Source organism: Nicotiana attenuata, unplaced genomic scaffold (assembly GCF_001879085.1).
Source record: "Nicotiana attenuata strain UT unplaced genomic scaffold, NIATTr2, whole genome shotgun sequence".
In the NCBI taxonomy this organism is placed as follows: Eukaryota; Viridiplantae; Streptophyta; class Magnoliopsida; order Solanales; family Solanaceae; genus Nicotiana; species Nicotiana attenuata.
Genome location: NW_017674587.1, coordinates 2,920 through 23,007, shown reverse-complemented (window position 1 = coordinate 23,007; position 20,088 = coordinate 2,920). Strand labels below are relative to the sequence as shown.

General features: G+C 39.7%; 1 protein-coding gene across 1 annotated transcript in view; it reads left to right on the top strand.

Annotated features, from left to right (window-relative positions):
* The window catches only part of LOC109218952 (COP9 signalosome complex subunit 2-like), a 40,146-nt gene extending 32,045 nt beyond the window's left edge, over positions 1 to 8,101 (top strand). Inside the window, exons 8-13 of the mRNA XM_019383349.1 lie at positions 3,254 to 3,441; positions 6,777 to 6,845; positions 6,961 to 7,051; positions 7,157 to 7,291; positions 7,676 to 7,788; positions 7,883 to 8,101. Coding sequence (XP_019238894.1) covers positions 3,254 to 3,441; positions 6,777 to 6,845; positions 6,961 to 7,051; positions 7,157 to 7,291; positions 7,676 to 7,788; positions 7,883 to 7,973 — 687 coding nt within the window. The 3' untranslated portion in view covers positions 7,974 to 8,101. The remainder of the gene's footprint in view (positions 1 to 3,253; positions 3,442 to 6,776; positions 6,846 to 6,960; positions 7,052 to 7,156; positions 7,292 to 7,675; positions 7,789 to 7,882) is intronic.
* Positions 8,102 to 20,088: the final 11,987 nt, after the last annotated feature.

Here is a 20,088-nt window from a genome sequence, read left to right as displayed (position 1 = left end):
TTGAACTTGAAAAGTGCTGAAAATGGGAACCCTAGTCGCTGTTTTTCTCCGCTCTAGATGATGTTTTGAAAAAAGACAGTTTTTTTATTTATAATATAGTGAAGCGCTCACTACTGTCGCTTCTCGCTTCAGTCGCGCTTCTCGATTTTTTGGCAGAAGCGCACGCTTCATATCAGCTGCTACGCTTAACAACACAAAAGCGACTATGTGCCCGCCTCGCTTCGCTTCGCGCTTTAAGCGCGGAAGCGAGCGTTTTTCACAACACTGCTTGTTACTAACTTGATTGACAATTTACTTTACACAATTGATTTACAAGAGGTATCTATTTATAGACGTGAATGTAGGGTAGGAAATTTGGAAATATGCGTTAATTACTGAAGGATTGAGTACGAGTTATTTATTGAACTGCTTGATTATATTTATGAGAGCAATGCATTTACACAGTTTTACTATATTTATTATTGCGGAGCCAAACTTGACTTTGACAACGGTGAGTTTATTGCACCTCCTAGCTGAATCAGTTACTTTTTTCTTAACACGTTTCCTCAAACTTAAGGCGCTGAAACAACTTTGGTTTTCAAATCAATTGGAAAATCAAGTTGAGTGTGCTGAAAGGATTACTATTTACTAACATGGCAATGGCTGGACAGTTTTATGCTATACTTGGCGGTAATTAAGCGTTGACGGGAAACATCGCAATGATAAATGCACTGCTGCATTATCTTGTTTTCAAACACACTCTTCAAACTCAATGAGGTGAAGAAACAACTTAAGTTTGCACATCAAAAGCTGTAAAATCAAGTTTGGTATGTTGATAAAGTTAATGTTTAGTAATGTGGCCATGATAGCTGGATACTTGGATAGTGGCATGTGACTTAATGGAGGCCTGGTGATAGCTACTCATTGATTAGAAATATGTCTCTAGACGACGACATTGATGTGTTAGCTGACTGATTCTTGACATGAATAGTGGCACGTGCCCTTTGTACAACGAGTAGAATAATGACTTGAAAAGATTACAAGAGTCACCAGAAAAGTCGAGAAAGAGGCGAAATTAACTTATTTTATTCTAACTTGATACAAAGAGCTACAAGAAACACCTATATACAGGTATTATTTACTAATATTATAAAAATACAGAGATTGTGTCGACACAATAAAAGAATGAGCAACAACAACAACATACTCAGTGTAATGCCACAAGTGAGATCTGGGAGGGTAGTGTGTACGCAACTTTACTCCTACCTTGGCAGGTAGAGATATTGTTTTCGATAGACTCTCGGCTGAAAGCAAGCATGCATAACCAATCACAACAGAATAGAGAAAGAAACACAGTGGGTCAAAAGTCAAAAAAGCAATAATACCAACAAGATAATAGAAAAACCAGAACAAAAGCATCCAGGTAGTAGTAGAAATCTAGGAATATGGAAATACGAGGATAACACTACTGCTACTTAAATGAAAGGAAAGACACTCGATTGCCTAGTATCCTACTACCCTAATCCTTGACCTGGTCATGTCCTTGGTAAGTTGAAGATGTGCCATGTCTTGCCTTACTTTTTCGGGCTACCTCTACCTCTCCTTACTCCTTAGACCCACCATTGTCAATAAAAGAATGACCATAATTCATTTATTGCACCGTTTGAGCATATTAATTATGATAGTTATGCATTTCTTGCACAATTTGACTACATTAACAACCTTGATTTTTCCTGTAATGCATTAATTGCACCATCAAACTAGATTGTCTTACTCCTTTTGATCCTTTTTATTTCATTTTTTAGCATCTTTTATTTGGTCCAAAATAATTGATTTTTCAAAAATCAAGAAGGTATTAATTTTTTTTAAAGTTAGCTTTGCTAATGAACGATCTAAACAAATTTCTTAAAAGTCTTTACAATTTCTCATGAGTAGATTTGAGAAGAGATAAATGTTAATTCAGTCAATAACATTCTTAATTAGTGTTCCAATGTAGCTTTCTTAATAGGTGTGTAGAGGCTAAAAAATCAAATAAAAAGGACATGAGGGAATATATATTTAACACTAAATTAAGGTCGGTCATAATAATAAATAAAATCAAGGAGTGCAACAAATACTTGCCTATCATAGTTAATATAGTCAAATAGTGCAACAAGTACAATGTCCTAATCCTTTATGATGTTTGCACATATTTCTAGATTTTCACACTTAGAAATAGGTCACTCTTGTAGCTCATTTGTATAGAGTAAGTTATCAATCAAGTTAGTGCTCCCTCTGGTCCTTTTTATTTGATCTTTTAGCCTTTCACACGCATATTAAGAAAACTGCTTTGAAACATTCATTAAGAATGTTATTCACTATATCAACCTTATTCTTTTGAATTTACTCATAGGAAATTGTAAAGAATTTTTGGATATTTGTTTAAATCATTTATTAGAAAGGGTAATTTTGGAAGAAAAAATTTAATACCTTCTTGGTTTTTGAAAAGAGTAATTATTTTGGACCAAATAAAAATGCTAAAAGATCAAATAAAAACGATTTCATCTCTTCCCCAAAAGATTTATAACATGGTATCAGTGAGCCACTATAGTTCTAGTAGTCATAAATCACTTCTGCTCTTTCGCTAGGAATGTCCGGTCAAAGTTGCTATAATAGGATTTGATCAAAGCTATTTCCACCCTAAATGTCACTACTTAGGCGTTATTCACTACTCAGATTTGATCAAATATGTCTGAGATAAATATTTTCAGATTGAAAATAATGGACCATAATATTTTAAGAATGCTTTCCCGTACAAGGGTCTTCTTTGGCGTCATTCCAATAATTGGGGCGGTCAAACACTTGTAGACATAAATAATGAAAAAGCCATAACCACACTATTTATTGGAATGGAGCCAAAAAAGACTCCTCTACGAGAGAAAACTCATATTTTAACTTTCTGATATTTTAAGTGTGGCCAAAAAAGACCCTGATGTGTGTATATTGATGCAGAGTATATATCCGTATTATGACCAGAATTTCTAACTTTCTGATATTTGTTCTGGCATTAATATCAAAACATCTATCCAGTCGCATTACATTATAGAGGAGATTGCTTGCTCACAGCTTCCAAAATGCCAACTCACATGTGTCGGATCCTCCAAAAATGCATAACTTTCTTTTGGAGGACCTGACGTGCACCCGTCGTTTTTTTTTGGAGGATCTTAGCAACATAGCTTGAACTGATAAGCAGTTTTCAATCCCTAATTCATAAATAATATGAGTCTAATCCCAGGAACTGTACAACAAAGCACTTTCAGTCAAGTCAGCTATCCCTCATCCAAGAATAATGGGAATCATTCGCGAATGTGGAGGTAAAATGCATATGGCAGAGAGAAAGTGGGCAGAGGCAGCTACAGACTTTTTTGAAGCTTTCAAGAACTATGATGAAGCTGGGAATCATAGGCGTATCCAGTGTCTAAAGTATGTGTGCTCTACTTCCTTTTTGTGTTTCATATGCGTAGATTCTGTGTGCATTTATTTGCTTCCTTTGGCATTTCCACTTTCGTCTTGCTAAGGACACAAGAGGAAAGTGAAACTGTAATGAAATTGAAATTATTAATGTAGTCTTTGGCTGCTAGTTCCTGGACGTCTGTATTATAGATTGCTACAAGCTGTAGCTCGTGGTTGTTGCATTAAAGAACATAGGAGATCATGTGTTGAAAAAGCATGATCAAAGCAGTTTGTTTTGAAATAATTATGATTTAACAAAAGTATTTTAGTACTTTTATTGAAGCAATAGTAGAAAGTTTTTCCGTAAATACTTGTCAAAAGACAAAAAGAAGTTTTTCACTGACCATTAACTATGTGTTCAAGCTTTCGGAAACTTTAGTTTGTTACCTAATCACTAACCATTACTTTTATAATGTGCTAGACGTGGAGTTTATGGCCTTTTAAACTAAATGTTTTACCCTATGTTTGATAAACTCAAACTATTTTTGGTGCAACAAAGTGAAGTAACTGATCTTACTTCACTATTTGATGTTTTAACATTGACCTCTAGTGGCTTGGCTTAACATGAAACAACAAACAGCTACAAAGCTTCAATACAAGCTAGTTGGGGTTGGCTATATGAATCCTCACTATCCATTTCACTCCAATTAGACTCGTCTCTTTTGAATATAAATATATTTGGTTCTCTAGTGTCTAACCTTAGAAGTTCTCTATGTTTTCTACTGACATACAAATTCCCCAACAAGATTATATAGACTCCTAGCAGATATTGGACTAATGTAAGCATGCCAACAAGACTAAGCATTAATCTCAACTAGTGCTGTCTCCTATACGGATCTTTTCTCTTCCATTATTTTCTATTTTCCATAACGAGGAAAATTTGCTTCCTCCTTTCCTTCAATTTGGGAGGATTGCATCTCGACGCTTACTCCTTTGTTGTTTCCTAACCACGTGTTTCACCACTTGTCTTTTACTTTTTCCCCTACCACTCTTATCTCAAGCCAACCGAAATAGTGTCTTCCATCTTTTTGCTCCTCAAGCTTGTAGCTTCTTATCCTGCAAGAGAGGCAGTGTACCTCGTGATGTTGGTTGGGTGAAATATATTGCAGTTTGCTCAGATGATATGTATATCTAAACAGTGTGTTGTCAACTTGCAATACATGTGGGAATATGAACATCTCTATACCAAATTGAACTATTGCAACTGTTTTGCATATTTAATTTTGATGTAATACTCGGCCTTCATTAGGACATGAAATTGAGGATCTTAATTATTTAATGACGCCTCAAATCATTCTCAAAATCATAGATTTAAAGACAGACATTAGATAGTACTTTAAAACTAGAATTTAAGGAAGTTTGTTAGTGAATTCAATGCAAACCTGCAAACGCACACAACACTTAGTTTATGACAGGATGCATCTTTCTACTACTTGGAGAAAAGAAAATTGGCTACTGCTCCCTCAAGTACCTATTTTCTGTTATTTCTCCAGTGTGCCTTCATGGTTGAATAAACACTGAATAAGGCTATGAAGAAGTTTCGGAATGTCTACTATTATGGAGGGAGGATTGCATTGATAATCTGATATATTAGACATTGCTTGGCCACTCGCATAGGTGATGGGGCGTGAAATAAATCTTCTGCTTCTCTTGGTAAGGGGTGAATTATTGGCTTTATAAATTGGAGGCAATGAAGATTAAGGTGCCAGATTATGCGTTTTCATGTTAGTCAGTCCAAGTTGCCAAACAGTTTACTGCTAAGTTGTTTGTGGAGAGGAGGTGCTGTTTAATCTGAAGTGAAACAGAAATAAGTTGGTTTTTTCAGTTAGATCTTTTCAATAAGTTTTGACTTTGAGGTTATGCTGTTTTTGGAGCGTTTTTGTAATTGGAAGGCTCCTTCCCATTGCCATGTTCAGCCCCTGTACTCCCACTTCTTGTGGTATGAAATAATCAATATGATGACGTGCTTTTAGTATCTAACGGCAGATATTTGGTGGTTAGATTAGACTCAATATACCATACAACAACAACAACAACAACGAACCCAGTGTATTCCCATAAATGGGGTCTGGGAGGGTAGTGTGTACGCAGACCTTACCCCTACCTTATAAAGATAGGGAGGCTGTTTTCGATAGACCCTCGGCTCCAGGCACAGTGGAGATAAGGCAACAAGTAGCAAACAATAGTAACAACAATCATTAAGGTAACGTGCACGAATGACACAACATGAAATAGTAAAGAATCATGAATAAGATAACACAAAAATAGTCCTAGTACTACTGGTAAGCCTAGGAGGAAAACACTACTAACTGTCAATCTTCAACCCTAATCCTCGACCTCCACGCCTTTCTATCGTGGGTCATATCCTCGATAAGCTGGAGCAATGACATGTCCTGCATAACTACCTCTCTCCAATACTTCTTAGGCCTGCCCCTACCCTTCCTCAGACCCGCAATGGACAACCTCTCACACCTCCTGACCGGAGCATCTATGTCTCTGCTCTTCACATGCCCGAACCATCTCAGCCTCGACTCCCGCAACTTGTCCTCCACAGATGCCACTCCTACCTTGTCCCTAATAACTTCATTCCTAATCTTGTCCTTGATCCTTCCTGGTATGACCACACATCCATCTCAGCATCCTCATCTCAGCTACATTCATCTCTGGACATGGGACTTTTTGACGGGCCAACACTCAACCCCATACAACATAGCCAGTCTAACCACCACTCTGTAGAACTTGCCCTTAAGTCCAGGTGGCACACTCTTATCCCACAAAACCCCCGAGGCAAGCCTCCACCTCATTACCCCGCTCCAATACGATGGGTAACATCCTCGTCAATCTCCCCGTTGCCTTGAATAATTGACCCAAGATACTTGAAACTATCTCTTTTGGGGACGACTTGAGTACCAATCTTCACTTCCACTCCTTCTTCGTGCATCGCATCACTCAACTTGCACTCCAAGTACTCAGACTCAATATACCATGATATATATAAAGAAAAAAGGATAAGATTAAGACTATCTCTGATGTTTCTAGCTCTTACACTCGGAATCCATTTCTTGATATAGCTTCAGATGTGGTCTTCTCTTTTGCATGTGTTAGAAACTTAAAGAGTTTTGTTACTTGCATGTAAATGTTGGTTAAAGTTGCTCGATGTCAACTGCTGTAATGTGGTACTAGGTGATTGTTTTGAACATTCACCTTCCATCTGAGATTACAGTATGCGAATTCCATTTCTGTCTTAACCATTACAAACCTCTGCTTTGCCTAATGTCACACTACATTTGGTTCCTTTCACTTAGGTACTTGGTTCTAGCAAATATGCTGATGGAGTCTGAAGTTAACCCTTTTGATGGCCAAGAAGCTAAACCGTGAGTATACTGAGAGAAGTTTTTGTTTGCAAAATTCAACATCAGCATTTTGTCATTCTTGTGACTGGACTAGAGCTGCATTGTGTCTGTGCATGACCGTGTTTATACTTTTCAGTTACAAAAATGACCCCGAGATATTGGCAATGACAAACCTTATCGCAGCATATCAACGAAATGAGATCTTGGAGTTCGAGAAAATTCTTAAGGTACCTTCCTGTAAATTTCAAAATTGCCTGTTTGCCCTACAGTCTGTACTTTGTGGTTGGTTTGTTGTTATGATTTTGAATGTGCTGTTCTCGAATTTTTAACAGAGTAATAGACGGACAATAATGGATGATCCATTCATTCGGAATTACATTGAAGATCTTTTAAGGAATGTTAGAACCCAAGTTTTGCTGAAGCTCATCAAGCCTTACACAAGAATCCGGATTCCCTTCATATCCAAGGTGATAAAGTTATCAGTCTTCTTTCTTGCTAGGCATCTTACAGCTTTTTCCTTTTTCCCTTTCTTAGATTTTCCATGGTGACCCTTATCTCTTATCTATCGTGTTCTGTGTTATTCATTGCCTTTCCTTTCTTTAAATAATTTCTTTTTTGAGGGCACAGAGTATGAGCGGTTAAATTGTGTTAGTGATGGCATAAAATACTACTTTTTTACAAATTGTTCATATTTGGAAGATACATGTGTACTTGCTACAGATCTCCTCAAGGGTGATAAAAGAAACAATGTACTTAGCTACCACTCTCTTAGTTTATCGCATTATTCAGTTACTAATCCACCGGATGCACTGCGCTTCCTAGTTGGTTTTCTCATATTAGTTGACCTGCAGGAGCTGAATGTGCCAGAAAAGGACGTTGAGGACTTGTTGGTCTCACTAATCTTGGATAACCGGATTGATGGCCACATTGATCAAGTGAACCGACTGCTAGAGCGTGGCGACAGGTCAATTAATAACCTTGATTTGCCATTATTAATTTGCTTATTGCGACCTAAGTTCACTTCTAACTTGTTTTACGCGACGTATTTGTGCATGCAGATCAAAAGGGATGAAGAAGTATACTGCCATAGATAAATGGAACACACAACTAAGGTCTCTCTACCAAACTGTTGGCAACAGAGTATGTTGAGATTTCCCATCTAAAAGAAGTGATTATACTGTGGACTTATCATACGATGAAAAAGAAATTAGGACTCCAAGCTTAAGGTTTATCATTCCAAGAAAATAGAAATTTAGCAGCAAATTTAGTTCTTTGAAGTTCCAATCTTTGCTACAGGTATATATTAATTAGCCCTTCAATGAGCATCTCAATTTCAGTAATTATATACGGTCAAATCTCTTTATAACAACGTCATTTGTTTCAGATATTTTTGGATGTTATAGCAAATTACTGTATATAGAAAACATGTATTACAACAAAACATGAAATTTGGTTCTGGAAAAACTTAGCTTTTATAGTGAAGTGTTGTTATATAAGGATGTTGTTATAGAGAGGCCTAACTGTACTCTATATTCCATAAAATAATTAAGAAGAANCGACCCCCCCCCCCCCCCCCCCTATTCACAGAGGACATTTCAGTTGCCTGATATGGGCAGGGTAAAGTTAGGTAAAAAAATTATTCTCCATTAGGTAGTAAAATAGAACTGTGGATTGGATAGTGCATTGGGTAATTTATTTGCCCAATTTCTGGTTGTTCAAGTGGTACATATGGATCTTGATTAAGTTAGACTGTTGGAGTAGTAATTTGGTGGTCATTTTTATGTGACTTTTATTTTGAAGAAGAAAATTAATGTGCTTCAAAAAGCTTGAGGGCGGTCAATATGATTTCTGGTAAAAAAGTAAATAGAATACCTTTTTGTAGACCTTGTTCAAATAATGAAGTTAAATCTGATTGCGTACAATGACTACAACAACAACAAACCTAGTAAAATCTCACAAGCTGGAGAGGGTAGTGTGCATGGAGATGTTACCTTATCTTGCGAGGGTAGAAAGGTTGTTTTCAGTAGAGCCTCGGCTCAGGAACAGAAAAGGGAGCAATGACTATTTTTCTTTGTCTTTATTGTCTCATAGTCTCCTATGCTCTCTAAAATTTAGAAATTATTTCAAATGGATTATCGGAGAAGAAACATAAGTGAGGAAAGTCTGTTTTTCTCCTTTTAATGGATAATATATTTCAAGGAAAATATTTTTGGTGTTTAGTTGCTAGAAAATGATTTATTTTTGGAAAATATTTTTCTTCGTACCAAAAGCACCCTATATGTTCAATTTTTGAGGTGACACTAAATCTTAATCAAGATATACATCTTGAAGAATGAACATCATTAACTGCATTTCATGATCTGAAAACCAATTTTGGCACATCTATTTGTTTAACAACTCAAATAACTTTTCTCATCGATACGTAACGCGTTAACAGTGTATGATTGGGCACATAATTTATGATATTAATTCAAAAGAGAGCAAACATCTCAAATAGTCAAAGCATGAATAGTTTATGAATTTAAATTCTTAAAAGTTGTATAGAAATAAAATAGTTTCAAACATTTCGGAACGTCCCAACTCCCAAATGAGAAGAGTGTTATATGATTGTTGAGAAAAATTAGCTACAAGTGTTGTACTTGTGAAAAAAGATAATTAAATTAATTAATAAAATAAATGTAGGCACGATTGAGATTGAGCAAAATAGAAATACTTTGTAGCAAGTTCCAGAATTCTCATTACCTCCTTAGAGCAGTCATAATCTATAAATAGTAATATCATTCGCATATTTATGATTTATATAGACATGCATGTTGTGACTCAAATATTGGGTGCTCTTTTTCTTGCAATGATATAAAGTTCTTTTGGGAAACTTACACAAATGTCCCAAATAAATCTCAACTTACCAACCTCTAGCCATTAGTCATAGACTTACCAAAACTAGCCAACAAAAATTGAAAAACCAAATAATAGGGTTCTTTCTCTCAAAGAATCACATGCAAAAATCACCTTCCATATTTTTAAGCGTGATTAGCAACATTAGATACAAGACGGAAAGGAAATTTCATGGACGGGGTAGCAAATAAGGTGATGAAATACAAAAATCAATACAATATTCCAAAAATCTAAATAAAAAGGAACTTTTTCAATGGGTATAGTTGAAATTCATTGAAAATATATAGATAAGTCAATATACAAAATTTGAGGAAGATTGGAGGTGATTTGGACTGGTTTTGTATCAAAATTCGTAATTAAATCGAGTTCATAAAAGTCTTCTGCGACACATGTATCAAACATGTATCACGCATGTATCACACACACAGGTATATATGGATATACATGTGATACACAATTGATACAAATATGATACATATGTGATACACAAATGATACACAGTGTGATATACATATAATTTTTTTTTCATGTTCAGCTTTTACTTCGAATTTTCAATTCAAACCACCTCAAAACTTCACCAAATCATCCCAAAACTGAGATTCAAGCTCCTTAAGTTGTGCCCAATCTATTCTAATAACACCCACTCAAAACAAAGCAAAAATTTGATATTTTTTACTACAAATAGCTAATTGGCTAATTTGGCTAATATTAGTAATATTTTATCAATTGGCCAATTTTTGTAATGAGCTACTTATAAATGGACATAGCTGGTAATTTCCCAATTCTTTGTCTTTTCCTTTTTCTTTTTTGCACCGGAGATTACAGAAAAAGAAGAAAAAGATTTATAAAAAAAACCGAAATTAAAAGATTTCAAGAACATGGTAGCAAATATTAATGGGTGAGTTGAGAAAAAAACCGGGCTAAGATCACTTCTAAACAAGCGCATCTTTCGAGTTCATAATTTTTTTTCCCACTCGGTATCCGGTACTCGCATTGGAGCCCGACTATATTCGGATTCGCACCGCGTAGGGTCCCATTAGGGGGGAAGCGCTCCCTACCAGAGGCGGATCCAGGATTTGAGGCTTATGTGTTCCTACCGTAATTTCAGATTAATATGCAATAATAACCGGGTTCATAGTCAGATATTTACCAATATTTAGTGAATTTCTTAATATTAATACAGGGTCTATGCAAGAGTTGTTAGATCTAATTTTAATGATGAAAATAATATATTTACTTTTTGTGTAGGAACTCCTGGATTGGCGAAATCAATTAGCAATGATCAAGGAACGTATGGAAACGTACGGATTGAGTTACAAGATTGAAGGAATATAGGCGCGGTTAAAGGAAGAAGAAATCAATCGTGAAGATACTGACGGAATCAAGGGACGCGATTAAAGGAAGAAGAAATCACAGAAGATACAGATGGGATCAGTTATAGCTAAACTCAAGGAATCAGATAAATCAAGATCTCGCTGAATATTCAATCAAGTGTCTAAATATAGAGGATCAAGATTCCGAGTTCAACAGAGCCGTTACAGAACAACTTTATTCTTGGAAAGAATCAATCTCTTTCCAAGGATCAAATCTCTTGGGTTGGCAAATCTTTCCAGAATTCAAGCCTCTCTCTCAAAGTATTTAAACCTGTAATCACACCTTAGCTAAATATACTTTGATCGAACCAAACACCCTCTCTTTGTTCTACTGCAAACAAACATTGTAGCTCTCTAAGACCTGTTGTGTAACAAGTTAGAGAAGAAAGAGAGAACAACACTGGTGAGGCATTGTATCAAAAGAGACGAGTGATATAGGAACTGAGCTATCACGTCATTTTCATTGTACTCGAAGAAACTCATTCACTAAAGAGAACTCCCTTGCAACCCAAGGGGACTGGACTAGGATTCACATTGAATCCGAACCAGTATAAAAATTCTGGTGTCTTTAATTCCTGCATTTACTTTCAGCATCTTATATTCTGTTATTACAACTGTTAGTTTATTGCATCTAGTCGACTAATTGAAAAACCAGTCAACTAACAGAGATTAAGTTTAAAAATATACAATTCACTCCCCCTCTTGTACTTTCAATTGGTATCAGAGCAAGGCTCACATTTTTCTTTTGCTTAACAACTTGTGAGAAAAGATCATGGCAAATCAAGTTATCATAGGAGCTCTCTTCCAGGAAGGAACTTCACAATATAGGCCACCATACTTCAATGGACAACATTTCTCTCACTGGAAAGTGCGTATGGAGATCTATGCCAAGGCATATGATGTTAAAGTTTGGAGAGTCATCAAAAAGGGGAACTATCCGCTGCCAGCTGCTGCTCAACCACTTGCTGATCCTGAGGATATAGATTCATATACAAAAGAGCAAATGGAAGTGGTACAAGTTAACAATAAAGCGAGAAACCTGCTTTACGCCATAAGTGGTAAAGAGTATGAGAAAATCTCTAGCTGTGACACAGCCAAAGAAATGTGGGACAAGCTCTAGGTTACATACGAAGGAACCAACAAAGTAAAGGAAACACATATCAACATGTTGGTTCATGATTACGAACTCTTTTTAATGAAAGAAGGAGAGTCTATTGAAGAGATGTTTGCCAGATTCAGCAAAATAATTAGCGATCTAAAAGCATTTGGCAAACCATATACGAGTGGTGATCAAGTCAGAAAAATTCTCAGAAGCCTACCAACCACGTGGCAGACCAAAGTGGTCACACTTGAATCTCAGGATCTAAATAAGTTATCCTACGATGAACTATGAGGAGAACTCATAGGTTTTGAAAAGACACATCTCAAGAAGACTAGTCAAGAAGAAAAAAGGAAAACAGTCGCATTCAAGGCCTCAACTGAAATAGCTGAAAATGAAATCGATGATGATCCTGAAGCTCTCCAAAAAGAGATTGCTATGCTATCAAGAAACATGGATGGCTTAATGAGAAGATTCAGGAATACGAGGAAAGGAAGAATTCCAGCTAGGCGATCCAGGCAATACAACGAACAGGACAAAAATGACAAAAAATGCTATGAGTATGGAAGATTTGGACACATTCAAGCTGAGTGCCCAGATCTAAAAAGAAAAATTTCCAGAGGCTTTAACAAGAACAAATCTTTTGGAAGTTGGAGCGTTGAAGACAGTTCAGAACATGAAGAAATAGCAAATCTTTTCGTCATGACGATTCTGGAAAACGAGATGAACAAATCCTCAGGATGTTGGACGGATGAGGACACTTCAGATGACGAATGAAAAGATGACAATGAGAACTCTTTCATGGCACGAGGTGAAACAAGTGAGGTAAGATCTTATAACTGTGAAAGATGCAATGAATTGCAGGATATTCTTGATTTAACTTTGAAAGAGTCTCAAAAAATGATGAATGAGCTTAAGAGACTTAATAAAGAAGTTAAAGACTGGAAACTCAAACATGAAGTATGTGAAATTGAAAAAGAAGTACTTTAAAATTTGAGGAATTGCAAATGTAACTCAATGGCATGCGCAAATCCACCAGTGATAGTTCTGTCAGGTCAAACCAGGCGACCTACAAGTCAACTGGAAAAGGACCAGCTAGAACAAAGTCCACTAGTACTAACACAAATGTAAGACCTAAAAGTGGATCAGGAGTTACGTGTCACTACTGTAACAAAAGTGGACACAAATATTCTTTTTGTCGCTTTCGTAAAGCAAATGTTTCAGGATGGGTTTGGAAACCAAAAATGTCACGACCCAACCCCGGTAGTGATGGCGCCCAACACACTGCTAGGCAAGCCGACCATTTCTACAACCTTAATCGATTAATCACAGTGAATAAGTAAATTTTCACAACTAAAATACCAAATTAAATGCGAAATCCTGAATTAGATGCTAACATTCGAAAACCCAAATATAAAATACTAACCAGCCCACAGAATCTGGTGCCACAAGTCTGAGCCTCTAATGCATGAGTATTAACCTACTACATAATGCTTTTCTAGAAATGTGGAAAAACAAATAAATAAAATAGAAGGAAGATCAGGACTGCGAACGCCAATTTGCAGCTACCTTGAATCTTCCGAATGTGATGCTAGGCGGAGAAGATCTCACTCAGCCTCAGTGGGTGCACCTGAATCTGCACACAAGGTGCAGGGAGTATTGTGAGTACTTCCAACTCAGAAAGTAATAAATATAAATAAAGTCTGAGGATAAGAAATCCTAAATGAACACAAAGCAAAGCTATAAATACAACAACGTGAACCAATAGCATAATACAGTAAATATTAGAAACAATTATAATAAAATCACATCAGAATAAGAATAAATGACAATTAAATAAGCAATGCAACACATAAACCGGTACTCTCCAGTACCCCGCTGCGGTGTGCAGTCCGCTCCATTTATTTAACGTCGACGGCGCTCACTGGGGGTGTGCAGACTCCGGGAGGGGCCCCTTACGGCCCAAGCGCAATAATAAGCCATATCGTGGCATCAAACAGGCCCTCGGCCTCATATCAATATCAATACCATACCACTGCGGCGTGCAGTCCGATCCCATACTCAGTCCAAAATCACATAAGCCTTTCGGCACAATAATATAAAAATATTCAGCCCAAACTTCCTTTAAAAATATTACTTTAGTTTCTACTTTTAGAAAAATGGCTGAGTTTACAAAACAGTGTTAAATACCAGGACTGAGTTCAATATCTAGAAATATGGTAAGAAACCAGTAAAAATAATCCCTGAAGGATTCAAGTAGTTGGCATGAAGCCCAATTATAACAATTAATCCATTTTTATAAGGATATTACACATCTACAATCAAATAGGTATAAATTTTATTAAGCGGGACGGACCAAGTCACAATTTCCGACGGTGCTCTACCCCACGCCCGTTATCCGGCGTGCAAGTCACCTCACATAGCACTACATTGTGCAAATTCGGGGTTTCAAACCCTCAACACAGCATTTACATTTATTACTAACCTCAAGCCGGCCAAAGTCCTAGCTTGCTATGCCTTTGCCTTTCGAATTAACCTCCTCGCGCACCGAATCTAATCAAAACCACAACGAATACATCACAATATGCTAATGGGACAATACCCAAACGAAAACAATCGAAAATAGTGAAATTTCCGAAATTAGCAAAAGCCCGAGCCCCGGGCCCACTTCTCGAAAGTCAGAAAATTTACCATCAACGGATTCCTTATCTCGCCACGAGTCTATACATATAAAGAACACCAAAATCGGAGTCCAAATGACCCCTCAAATCCCCATTTTAGCTCTCTTAAGTTCCAAGCCCTAGCCACCATTTTTGACCTTTGATTCCTTAATTTTTCAGTCTACTTTCATGTGTTTGCACCATAATATCGTGTTTTAGGCTTAGAAATTCTTACCTCAATGAAGTCCCTTGATTTCTCTCCTCCAACTCGCCCAAATTCTCCAAGTCCGAAGTGAAAATATGAAACCCTTTCAAAAATTCGCGAAGGAATTAAAACTCCTTTCTGATCAGTTGTTTCCGCATCTGCGGCTCCTTAGCCGCCTCTGCAACTTCCGCTTTTGCGGTAATTGAACCGCTTCTGCGGATATATTCCGCTTCCGCGGTCTGAAACACGCACCTGCGTATTCCGCTTCTGCGGACTAAGCTCCGCATTTGCGGATCTCATTAAGTCTCCAAACCCGCATCTGCGGTCATGATGTTGCATCCGCGACTCCGCAGATGCAGTCGCCCAATCCGCACCTGCGGTTCTCCCAGCTTCTGCGACTCTCCACCCGCTCCTGCGGTACCGCTTCTGCGGTCCCATTTCCGCAGGAGCGGAAATACCAGAAGGAGCAGCAAATTCTTAAATTTTACAAGCCAAAACTTCCCGTTAGCCATCCGAAATCACCCCGAGGCCCCCGGGACCTCAACCAAAAACACAAACATGATCCAACACCTTACTCAAACTTGCTCGAATCATCAAAACACCACAAATAACACCTAAACCATCAAATTACATCAAATTCAAGCCTAAGTTCATCCAAATCTTCCGAAACTTGCATTCGATCAAAAACCTACCCAAATCACCTCCGAATGACCTGAAATTTTGCACACACATCCCAAATCACCTAACGAAGCTATAGCAACTCTCGGAATTCCATTTCGACCCTTGGATCAAAATATCACCTATCAACCGGAATCCGCCAAAATACTAACTTCGCCAATTCAAGCCTAGTTCTACACCGGACCTCCAAAATTACTTCCGATCACACTCCTAAGTCACAAATCATCCCCCGAAGCTAATCGAATCATCGGAATTCATATCCGAGCCCTCAAACACGTAAGTTAACGTCCGGTTGACTTTTCCAAAACAAACCTTCCTTAAAGAGACTAAGTGTCTCATTTCCTTTTACAACCACTCCAAATCTACTCGTTCACATCCAACACTGATAATGAAGCATAAAGAAATAGAAAATAGGGTAAACGGGGCGGTAACTCACGTGACGACGGGTTGGGTCGTCACATCCTCCCCAACTTAAACAAACGCTCGTCCTCGAGAGAGTCAAGGAACATACCTGATGCCTCAAATATGTGGGGGTATCTGCTCCGCATCTCCCGCTCGGTCTCCCAGGTAGCCTCCTCCACGGGCCGACCTCTCCACTGCACTTTCACCGAAGCAACATCCTTTGACCTCAACTTCCGAACCTGACGATCCAAGATGGCTGCTGGCTCTACCTCATAAGTCAAGTCACCCTCCAGCTGAACTGTACTGAAATCTAGAACATGGGACGGGTCCCTAATGTACTTCCGGAGCATAGACACATGAAAAACTGGATGCACGCCCGACAAGCCAGGTGGCAAGGCAAGCTCATAAGCCACCTCCCCGATCCTTCTAAGTACCTCAAAAGGCCCAATGAACCGCGGACTCAGCTTCCCTTTCTTCCCGAATCTCATAACACCCTTTGTGGGTGAAACCTTCAGTAAGACCTTCTCACCGATCATATAAGATACATCTCGGACCTTCCTGTCTGCATAACTCTTCTGTCTCGACTGTGCTGTACGGAGTCTCTCCTGAATCACCTTCACCTTCTCCAATGCATCCTGAACTAAATCTGTCCCCAACAATCTAGCCTCCCCGGGCTCGCACCAACCAACTGGAGATCTACACCGCCTCCCATACAAGGCCTCATACGGTGCCATCTGAATGCTGAACTGATAGCTATTGTTGTAGGCAAACTCTGCAAGCGGTAGAAACCGATCCCATGATCCTCCAAAATCAATAACACAGGCACGTAACATATCCTCCAATATCTGAATAGTGCGCTCGGACTGCCCGTTCGTCTGAGGGTGAAAAGCTGTGCTCAACTGTACCTGAGTACCCAACTCTCGCTGAACAGCCTGCCAAAACTGAGAGGTGAACTGAGTGCCCCGATCTAATATGATGGAAACTGGGACACCATGCAATCGAACTATCTCCCGAATATAAATCTCTGCTAGCCGCTCTGAAGAATAAGTAGTACAAACCGGAATGAAGTGCGCGGACTTGGTCAGCCTGTCTACAATCACCCAAATAGCATCAAATTTCTTCAGAGTCCGTGGGAGTCCGGTAACAAAATCCATAATGATCCTCTCCCACTTCCACTCAGGAATAACCACCTGCTGATGTAAGCCACCCGGTCTCTGATGCTTATATTTCACTTGCTGACAATTAAGACACCGAGCTACATACTCCACAATATCTCTCTTCATCCTCCGCCACCAATAGTGCTGTCTAAGATCCTGATACATCTTCGCGGCACCCGGATGAATGGAATACTGCGAGCTATGGGCCTCCTCCAATATCAACTCCCGAAGCCCATCCACGTTGGGCACGCAAATCCGGCCCTGCATCCTCAACACACCATCATCTCCAATGGTCACATCCCTGGCATCATCATGATGAACCCTGTCCTTAAGGACAAGAAAATGCGGATCATCATACTGACACTCCCTGATACGGTCATACAAGGAAGACCGAGAAACCACACAAGCTAACACCCGACTGGGCTCTGAAATATCTTATCTCACAAATCGATTGGCCAAGGCCTGAACCTCAACTGCAAATGGCCTCTCCTCAACTGGAATGTATGCTAAACTCCCTATACTCACCGACTTCCGGCTTAAAGCATCGGCCACTACATTGGCCTTCCCCGGGTGATACAGAATAGTAATGTCATAATCCTTAAGTAGCTCTAACCATCTACGCTGCCTCAAATTAAGATCCTTTTGCTTGAACAAATGCTGAAGACTGCGATGACCAGTGAATACCTCACAGGATACGCCATACAAGTAATGCCTCCAAATCTTCAGTGCATGAACTATAGCAGCTAGCTCCAACTCATAGACGAGGTAGTTCTGCTCATGGGGCTTCAACTGACGAGAAGCATACGCAATAACTCTACCCTCCTGCATCAAAACACAACCAATCCCAACTCTCGAAGCATCGCAATATACCGTATAAGAGCCTGAAGCTGATGGCAAAACTAACACTGGGGCTGTGGTCAATGCTGTCTTGAGCTTCTGAAAGCTCTCCTCACACTCGTCTGACCATACAAATGAGACACCCTTCTGAGTCAACTTGGTCAAGGGCGATGCAATGGAGGAAAAACCCTACACAAACCGGCGATAGTAACCTGCCAACCGAATCTCTGTGACTGAGGTCGGTCTAGGCCAACTCTGCACCGCCTCTATCTTCTTCGGGTCAACCTGAATACCCTCGCTGGACACCACATGTCCTAAGAAAGCCACTGAACCGAGCCAGAACTCACACTTGGAGAACTTTGCATAAAGCCTCTCCTCCCTTAATCTCTGCAACACAACTCGCAAATGCTGCGCGTGCTACTCCTGACTACGCGAGTATACCAGGATATCATCAATGAACACTATGACAAATGAATCCAGATAAGGCCGGAATACACTGTTCATCAGATGTATGAACGCTGCTGGGGCATTGGTCAGCCCGAAAGACATGACAAGAAATTCATAGTGACCATATCTAGTCCTGAAAGCAGTGAATATCTGAATCCCTGATCTTCAGCTGGTGATAACCCGAACGGAGATCAATCTTGGAGAACACCCTCGCTCCCTGAAGCTGGTCAAACAAATCATCAATGCGAGGTAAGGGATACTTGTTCTTAATTGTTACCTTGTTCAATTGCCTATAGTCGATGCACATTCTCATTGTGCCATCCTTCTTCTTCACAAACAGAACTGGTGCACCCCAAGGTGACACACTAGGCCGAATAAACCCCTTATCCAGGAGTTCCTGAAGCTGCTCCTTCAATTCTTTCAACTCCGCTGGTGCCATACGATATGGTGGAATAGAAATGGGCTGAGTGCCCGGCACCAGGTCAATACCAAAATCAATATCCCTGTCCGGCGGCATGCCCGACAGGTCTGCAGGAAACACATCGGGAAACTCCCTCACAACGGGAACAGACTCAATGCTAGGAGTCTCAGCTCCCACATCTCTCACAAACGCCAAATAGGAAAGACAACCCTTCCCAACCATACGCTGGGCCTTCAAGAAAGAAATAACTCTGCTAGGAATATAGTCAGTTACACCACGCTACTCGATCCGCGGTACACCCGGCATAGCCAAAGTGACTGTCTTAGCATAACAGTCTAGAATAGCATGACACGGAGATAACCAGTCCATGCCTAGGATAACATCGAAGTCTACCATGCTCAATAGCAATAAATCAACTCGGGTCTCCAGACCCCCAATAGTCACCAAACATGATCGGAATACGTGGTCTACAACAATAGTGTCGCCCACCGGGGTAGATACATGAACAGGTAAGGCAAGACACCCTCGGGATGTACCCAAATGATGAGCAAAATATGAAGACACATATGAATAGGAAGAGCCGGGATCAAATAATACTGAGGCGTCTTTGTGACAGACTGAAGTAATACCTGTAATGAGCGCGTCTGAAGTAATGGCATCTGTCCTGCCCGGCATAGCGTGGAAACGAGCCTGGCCACCGCCTGATCGATCTTCACCTCTGGGACGACCCCTGGCTGCCTGATCTCCACCCTTAGCTGACTGGGCAGGTGATGAAGTAACTGGAGCAGAAGTCGAGGGCTGACCCCTCTACTGATGCTGTCTGCCACGAAGGCTAGGGCACTGCCTCCTCATGTGACCAAACTCTCCGCACTCATAACAGCTGCCCGGTACTGGAGATGGGGTCTGACGGGAACCCCTCGCACCGGAGTGACTAGCAGATGCACTCGGCGCGGAAGAACCCTGAACTGATGGGGCATGAGATGAACTCTGAGCTGGGAGGGCGCTAAGTGAAGACTGACCCTGCTGGGGTCCATGATGACCACGGCCTGAAGATCCCCCACGATACTCTTGACGAGCTGGCTGAGCAGGC